The sequence below is a fragment of the Coenobita brevimanus genome, chromosome 112, assembly GCF_032717465.1.
Source record: "Coenobita brevimanus isolate Jiangsu-jjx chromosome 112, ASM3271746v2, whole genome shotgun sequence".
Taxonomy (NCBI): domain Eukaryota; kingdom Metazoa; phylum Arthropoda; class Malacostraca; order Decapoda; family Coenobitidae; genus Coenobita; species Coenobita brevimanus.
In genome coordinates, this window is record NC_137065.1 from 17,007,716 (window position 1) to 17,016,580 (window position 8,865).

General features: G+C 42.9%; 1 protein-coding gene across 1 annotated transcript; it reads left to right on the top strand.

Annotated features, from left to right (window-relative positions):
• Window positions 1-1,632: 1,632 nt before the first annotated feature.
• LOC145418118 (uncharacterized) lies at window positions 1,633-8,058 on the top strand. Its single transcript, XM_080286644.1, has 4 exons — window positions 1,633-1,765; window positions 6,873-7,034; window positions 7,226-7,509; window positions 7,591-8,058. Exons 1-4 carry the CDS (start codon window positions 1,633-1,635, stop codon window positions 8,056-8,058), a joined length of 1,047 nt encoding a protein of 348 aa, XP_080142770.1.
• The last annotated feature ends 807 nt before the right edge of the window (window positions 8,059-8,865 follow it).

Consider the following 8,865-nt stretch of genomic DNA (forward strand, 5'->3'; position numbering starts at 1 on the left):
CTTTTGCATCTTATTTCACATAGGTCAGTGGCAGAAGAAGACAATACTGTGGCTCTGCATCCTTTCCACAGCACTGTTTCATAACTTGCATTATATTCTAGTATTAACCTATTGTTACAACTTAATACTGAAGATGAGGGTGAATCCCCAGAGCTAGGACAAATGGACCATATTGCTCTGCAGGGCATGGAGAGATCCTTCGAGAGACCACAACATCTATCACCAGAAATATGGTACGCTACCTTGGTGCAGGCCTGAACTGCCAAACCCTCTGGTCATGAAGCACAAGCACTACCACTGAGCCGTTTTGGCCCCATATTGAAAATGAAGAGATGGTCGTTGTGGACCAAGTTGAAGTAAAATGGTGTACAACGGCTAAAGAGACTCATTCTTACTCCAAACAAAGGCTCATCAATTTCCTGTAACTACAACATCAGATTGTGGGAATGGACCAGTTGTAAGGTGTAAACAAAGCACTATAATCGCAGGCTAAAGTTAAAGCATAAAGTACTCTCATGCTTTTACATACATTGACCTTTCTTCTTCCAGTCTACCCACCCAAACCGCCTCAACATACAGATGAATGGTAGGCACCAGGTCAGTTTGTATACTGATGAACTGCTGCTTGATTAGCGTCTGCCTTGCTTATCTGGAAAGAGAAAATATCTAGTCATCATAACCATAGTCATTCCTGTTTTTCTTTCCCAATAGGTAGGCCCAATGAGTAAACCTCATAGAATCAGATCAAAGCAACAGTACTGTATTCCCAAATAAATGAGGCACACTATCATCCACTCATCATTCAAGCCTCTGGAATCCTGCCTCACCTTTGCAGGCATAACTATTTATGTACTTGACAGCAACATTAAATTCAAATATCACTTATCATCCCATCCTCTCTTTCCTTGATTTCAACATGTGTCCATTAGGACAGCAGACCACATCTCTACGTGCTCGGCCACCTCCTGGCGCAAACTGCTAATGTATTTATAAGATGAACAAAAGGAACACTAGATACTCCAGTTCATCAATACTGTACAGTACTGACATTTTGTATTTATACTAAGGCTATTCTGTAACTACTGTATACAGAACAAGACCATTTATATACATTCAAGCTTTGGGGCTAAATATTGTCTATGCACAGAACACTCAGGCTCTTATAACATAATCTAGGCTTAATAAAATTGTTTGGTATTACAATAAAGGTCCTCTCATTCGGCATCTGGTCTTACAGTATTTCTGGTCTTTCAGCGGTTTTCATAAATACAGTAGTCCCATTACGAAAGGTCTCTGCTCTTCCGGCACGTATGCTAAGCCAATCAGCCAATTTTGTGGTGCTAGCGCTAGATCTAGCACTTTTCATAATAATTTAGCACCAATAAATATTAGATTTTCTTCTATATCTAGCACGTTTTGAAGTCTGTTTTAACGCGAAAGTTTGAACAGGTCACCTAATGCTCAGCGCGTTTTAAAGTTGCGCTTAGCAATATGATGATTTCTGCTTGCCAACACTGCATGTGCTGTCAGCCATCATGACTCCTGAGTATCAGGCTTTGTGAGCAGGACCTTTTGAAAGTTTGGAAACTTTGTTGTGCTATTTACGCCATCCTCTCATTCTCGTGTTGCGCTATGGCCTCTGCTTGTGGAAAACCTACTGATGTGAAAAAATGCACCCATAAGGTGCTGACTATCACCAACACAATTGAATTATTGAAAAAATTGGAGGCAGGTGTTCCTAGGATGAAGATAATGGAAGATTTCGGTGTGAGCTCTTCCACTATGTACCGTATGACCTTAAGAAACATAAGGCCGATTTAGTGCTTAGGGTTAACAAATAATACTTGCTAGACACTGTGATTGCATTGGGATGACCAACCATGATTGCTAGAAGCTTTTTGGCAGGTTATCCCGGTCATCTGGCAGTTTTTGCTCTTTCAGCACCTGCTTGGTCCTGAAGATGCCAAATGAGAGGACTTTCACTGTAACTGTAACCGAAAACCAGAGTTGTACTTACCATGTAGGCTGGTCATCTACCCTAAAATGCTGTGAATTGTGACAGTCTAACCCAGGAGTTTCAACCTCTGAGAAGTTGTATGAGATAGTTTATTTGTGTGGTCATATAGGCAAACTAGAGATACAGGCAATCTGCATTACAAGTAAGGCATGGGGTTCAAAATATATACAGTACTGTACAGTCACTCCCCATCTAATGTACAGTGTATTGTGTGTACACAAAATGCTAATAAAAAGAGAAACAACTTTCAGTTTTGCACCTGGTTCATAGGCCTATATATCTGTGGAGAAAAAAAACAAATTCAAAATAAGGATTGTGCCAGACTTAACCCACTGGCGCCCAGCATAATATACAATGGACGGAACTGGGCATTTTCAAAACTTAATAATGAAGGGAACCCTCAGGTAGGGTCCTAAGAGCTTCACCACATTGAATTGATAGACGGAGGGTGAGACGCTTACTACCCGTCCAGCAAAACACCTCACACAGGATCTCTGGGCACTAATGGGTTAACCTGCCCTGTCCCATCGACATATGGGTACGTTGCAACATTTTGCATTTGCCAGTCCCGGCGACGTACTGGTACGTCGTGCAATTGCAAGGTCCCTAATTTGCACAATTTTCAATTTTCGCGCGTGATTTTTCGTACGTATACACGGGACACCTTCCTCTATTCCTCTACAAGATGCCAAGCAGGGACAATGCCTTACACCGCATAACCTCCCCCCTCCCCCCTCACGCCATTGTCTTGACAATTCACCTGTTACCAGTGACCTGGCCAGTAAAGATATTCAGGGCCAGAGTGATTCCCCAATCGATGACAATGTGGTGGACAAAGTTTACATAGCATTAGGAGAAGAAATAGTCAGAAATAATGATCAGGTAATGTGGCAAAAAAAAGGTCTGGTATGGTGATTAGTTAGTGAGTGAAACAATGCTTATAATGCCTATATTACTGCTTGAAAACCAATATACTCTCATACTACATATAAATTCGTACGAAGTAACTAAATACCATTTATGAGTTGTGTGAAATAGTTACCCTCCCATAGAACTAGTTTTCTTTGGTGCCAGCTTGTTAGAAAACCCAGTCAGGTAAGGAGGAACTCCTACCTGGATCGAGTATTTTAAACCTCAGGTCAGTGATTTCTCTATGAATTTTCGATGTTTCTCACCAAAAGAGGAGGTTTTAGCCAAAAAAAAAATTTTGGAAAATATCTCGGGATTGGGGGATGTCGGAGGTGCGGAAAACCTCGGGACATGACGGGTTAAACACTGGCAACTCTATCAGTTTCTTTAAACTGATTTGAAAATATTCAGATGCTTGTTCAAGTGCGTGACTTGGGCCTCTTTAGTGAAGTCAGACTTGAATCTTGATTCTAAATCTTGCCAAGATAAGTTGGCCGAGGCTGACATGGGTATGGTAAGCTGTGAAGATGGGCCTGAGGCAGGTCCTCAGAGTGACTTCCAAGTGTGACTCATTATGGTATGGGCAGGTTCTCTCTAGCACTGCCAATCCAGTGGGGGGCAAGGGGAGGGTAGCATCTGAGTACAGCTGAGCAGTACCCTCACTCTGCATGCACTAGTCATTACTGTACCACAATTCTTGCCCTGGGAGCAAGGGAAGAAAAAAGGTGAACTGAGGATATATTAGGATGAGTGGCTTAAGAATATATGGAGGAGTTTGTGTGACTGTGACAAAAGAAAATACGAAGAATTTAGTGCACAATTCAAAGAAATATGATGACAAGGGCAAGCAATTCAAGGAAACAAGGTAAGAAGTGTGAGTGCACCATGAAATGAGAAGTGTGAATGAGTCAAGGAGAATACTAATGACTGTACAGAACTTATGCTTCAAACAGGAGGGCTGATCATAAGTGAACGAAGGCATACTGTTATGAAAGAGAAAGAAAGTGAAAGCTTTTCTGTATAAATTTTAGGAATAAAAGATGGTCTTCCCACAGCTGCAGTATGGTAGCTACACTGACATACTTCTGTGCAAACTGCCTTGACGATTAAGGAACATACAAGAATATAGCTATGGTCCCAAAGTTTGTGTTTACTGTATATGATATGACAAATTACTTCAAAAATCTCTTTCAATTTCCATTAAAGAAATATACAGTATATATGTGGGGGTATTGGTCCAAGGAACAATCATGCCATGTTTCAAGTGAACTGCTGAAGAAGTAAAGGAATGGCACCCACCTGAAAAAGTTTCTGAAAGAAAGAGGGAGAAGAAAATGTCATACTGATTAGCTGTAAACAATTTAGGTGGCTGTTCAAATGCAACAACTTAAGTTAATTTTTACACAATTTTAGTCTGCAGGAAAATGGGTAAAGTTTACATTTACTTTGAAGCCTGCTGAAGGGAGATTGAGCTGACAGGTTGAGACTGGCTACCACCTTTACCTACACCTTGCCCTGATTTTTTTACAATTTGCAGCTTACTGTATTTCACACACCTCCGTGGCAGAAAAAAGGCAATGCTACAGCTCCACAGACTTCCTATAGCACTTCTTTGTCCTAGTATTATATTCTACTATTAATATACTGTTAAAACTAAGCATTAAAGATGCAAAGATGTGAATTTTAGGTTTAGAAAAAAAAGGCCTAGTTTAAAGGAAATGCTGAGCCAATATATACCACACAGTGTGCCGGTTCAGGCCATGACTGTGTGGGGAACACTTTTAGTTTGCCCCAAGACGCGCTTCGAATCCCAGGCTGCAGCTTGGAGGACAAAAACACGGCTCTAGTCCAGTTCAACCAGACTAATAAAGCTCCATTGATCACTGGGATACACAAGCCTCTTCACCACAACAAGAGAGTGCTCCATCGAAGAAGGCCCACTCCATGCCAGCAACTTAGCCAAACTTCAGCCAGCAACTTCACCGCACCTCAGCCAGCAACTTCACCGCACCTCAGCCAGCAACTTAACCAAACCTCAGCCAGTGACCAGGATAAATCACAGCTAAACCAACAATTCCACCTTAGACGATTCCGGTGCTGTTCCTCCATCACTTCCCCTCTCAGACTTCTTCATGGCTGATATTAAAATTTCTTCAGCTGATGTATTTTCTGCCATCACAAGCCTCAATATTAACAAAGCATATGGGCCTGATGGAGTCCCTCCTGTTGTCCTCAAGAACTGTGCTTCAGTGCTTGCACCCTGCCCAGGTAAACTCCTTCGCCTTTGTCTGTCAACTTGTACCTTTCCTTCTTGCTGGAAGTTTGCTCTCATTCAGCCAGTCCCAAAGAAGGGTGACCATTTCTAACTCACAAACTATTGTCCAACTGCTCTAACATCCTGTGTCTCAAAAGTTTTCGAGCCAGTTCTTAATAGAAAAATTTTAAAGCTCTTTCCTATCATGCCCTTCTTTCTGATCGTCACTATGGGTTCTGTCAGGGACGCTCCACTGGCGATCTTCTCACCTACCTTTCAGACTCCTGGTCATCGTCCTTTCGAGACTTTGACGAAAGCTTTGCCAGTACACTTGACATCTCAAAAGCTATTGATCGAGTCTGGTATAAGTCTTTAATTTCCAAAGTGCCCTCTTACGGTTTCTATCCTTCTATCTGTGCCTTCATCTATAGTTTCCTTTCTGGTCATTCTATAGCTGTCGTTGTAGACAGCCATCGTTCTTCTTCTAGACCTATCAACAGTGGTGTTCCTCTGGGCTCTGTCCTATCACCAACTCTCTTCCTTTTATTCATCAATGACCTTCTGAGCTGTACATCTAGCCCTATCCACTCGTACGCTGATATCACCCTTCACCTTTCCATTAGGTTCCCGCAACGTCCATCTCAGCAGTTACGGTACTTCAACAAACAAGGGATGAGGCTATGGTACACCTAATGTCTGACCTGGCTCGTATCCCTGACCGGGGTAAAAATAATCTAGTTTTTAATGCATCAAAAACTCAGTTTTTACACATATCAACCTCTCAAAATCTTCCACAGGAGTACCCACTAATGTTTAATAATATCCAGCTCAATCCTGCATCATCCTTGAAAATGCTTGGGGTTTCATTCACTCGGGACTTATCTTGGAAAGATCATACTGCATCTCTTGTAAAATCTGCTTCCAAGAGATTAGGTGTGCTAAGCTGACTCCGTCCCTTCTTTGCCCCTGCAGTGTGTTGACTTTATACACTGGTTTTATCCGCCCCTGTTTAGAGAACAACTCTCATGTGTGCGGAGGCTCCCCACATGCAGCTCTTCTCAATAGGATGGAGTCAAAGGCTTTTCGTCTCATCAACTCTCCTCCTCTTTACTGGCTCCCTTCAACCTCTGTCTCTTCGCCACACTGTTGCATCTTTATCACTTTTCTATCACTACTTCAATGGTCACTGCTCCTCTGAACTGTCTGCATGCATCCCTCCACCTTTACGACGGGTGCTTGCACCCATCTAGCAACAAACTCTTATCCCTTTTGTGTCCAAGTCTCTAATGCAAGAGCTAACCATTACTCCCAGTCCTTCAATTATGCAACAGGTCAACTCTGGAACTATTTCCCTCTATCTGTATTTCCTACTTCCTGTGGTCTCCAGTCTTTCAAACGCAGTGTGTCCAGACATCTTAAAATGAACGGATCTTGAATTTGGCTCTCTTTTGTATTGTTTTTGTTTTTTCTTGGAAGGAACGGTTTGCAGGCTCCGGCCTTTGGTTCCTTCTTGCATTAAAAAAAAAAAAACTAAGTCACAACTACCCGGTAACCTAGCTGCAAGATTGCACCCAGACCATCAGCAAGGCCCAAACCAGGCCAAACACCACCACCATGTGCTATAACAGAAAGTAGTCGACCACTTAGAAAATAACAATCTTATTAGTAATTCCCAACATGGTTTCCGAACAGGGATATCTTGTCTGACACAGTTACCGGAGTTCTTTGAAGAGCTAGAGGATGCACTTGACGAAGGGGTTAGTGTGGACATCGTATATTTAGACTGCAGGAAAGCCTTTGACACTGTCCCCCACCTTCACTTGCTCAGCAAGCTATGGGCAGTGCCAGTCTCTGGTGATATCTTACTCTGGATTGAGAACTTTCTGAGCAGGAGGGTCCAACGTGTTGTCATCAAGGACTCACATTAATGTGGCTAAGGGTCTGGAGTTGAGTACCTGACGGAAGTATGCACGGGCTGATACTCTTCCTACTGTATATAAATGACCTTATGAACTCGATACAATCAAGCAATAAGCACTTTACAGATGATGCCATGCTGTTCAGGAGACTCGGAAACCCAGCAGATAGAGAGTTTCTTCAGGAAGACATCACCAGACTACGGGAGTGGAGCAGAAAATGCCTTCTGAATTTCAACAAGGAGAAATGTAAGGTCATGCATCTGGGGAAGGGAAATCCAGAGTACCAGTACCATATGGGTTACACTCCAATAACCACCACAGAGGAGGAGAAGGACCTAGGCGTATATGTTACCCCCAACTTGAAACTAACAGTACAAGTAACCAAGGCAGCAGCCAGGACAAACTCCATGGTGGGACTTTGAAGAAAAACATACACATTCCTGGATGCAAAGGTGTTTCTCCCTTTGTATAAATCTCTTATCAGACCCCAGCTGGAATACAATATCCAAGCACGGTCACCTTACACCTGTCTAGACATTAGCAAGGTAGAACATGTACAACGGAGAGCCACTAAACTAGTCCCAGAGCTATCTGAACTGTCCTACAGGGAAAAGCTGGCCCGTCTTGGCCTCACCACACTGGAGGAAAGGAGGATACATGGTGACATGATCCAGATGTACAAGGTACTCCACGGTATTGATGTGGTTAAAGATGGAAACTTTCTACAACTTGCATCAAGAGACAACCAACCGAACACAAGAGGACACAGCCTGAAGCTAGCTAAACTTAGGCACAGAACCACACAGAGGACAAAATTTTTTAATGCAAGAGTGATGAACCATTGGAATAGTCTCCCAGATGTAGAAGTCAGGCACCAGATTGTGAATGCTTTTAAAAATTTGTGTGACAAGTATGTTGAGATTGTAAAAGAGAGAGAAGGCACCTATTATGAGCACTGACTCATGTGCCTCTTAACTATCACTAAAGGTATGGTATGCAATTACTGACATCACAACCCACTTCAAAACTTCAGCCGGTTAATCATAGCTTCTACACGGCTCAGATCCCTGGCCATCTTTTTATCAACACTCATACCCTCGGCATTCAGCAATCTGCTCTTTCCAAAATCAATGATACGAACGCCATAATTTCCGGGCAGTCCGCACACCATCACGTTCATCTCGTGGATGTCGTTGTGCATGTAACCGGCCTTATGAATCTGCTTCACTGCCCGTCGCACACCATTCTCAATCCGGATCCTGTCAATACTGTCAATGCCATAACCGCTTTTGTAAAACTCTTCCATGGGTGTGCCTTCCACGTACTCCATCAATATTACCTTACGGTCAGAGCAGACTGCGTACACCTTGGGTGCTCCCCCAATCCCGTCCAGCTTGGCCATTACATGCGCTTGCCAATACGTGGTGTCATCGCCATACACATCTCGTCGCTCATACCCTACCTTCAAACAAGCCTTCTGACCCTTGTATGTAACCAGCAACACTTGTCCATCCACCCCGCAACCCAGCTACTTAATGACAGCAACTTCTGCCATCAGTTCCATGTAAGACTTCACTAGCAATTTGTCGTCTATCCCCAACTTCTGCAAGGCATTGCACCTCAGGTACTCCTCTGGCAAACTTGCACCAGACATTGTGCCTTATTGAGATAGTACTTTATTAAACTTAAGCAATACCAAGTAAGCAATACTAAGTAAGCAATACTACAGTATGTGCTGATACAAAAATGAACAACACAAAGTCCCA

Bases quoted from the DNA above. Each gene is read 5' to 3' on its own strand.
- LOC145418118 (XM_080286644.1), top strand. From the start codon at position 1,633: ATGGCCTCTGCTTGTGGAAAACCTACTGATGTGAAAAAATGCACCCAT. The intron at 1,766-6,872 runs GTGTGAGCTCTT...GTTTCCGAACAG, and splicing joins GAAGATAATGGAAGATTTCG to GGATATCTTGTCTGACACAG. The intron at 7,510-7,590 runs GTGGGACTTTGA...ATCAGACCCCAG, and splicing joins CAGCCAGGACAAACTCCATG to CTGGAATACAATATCCAAGC.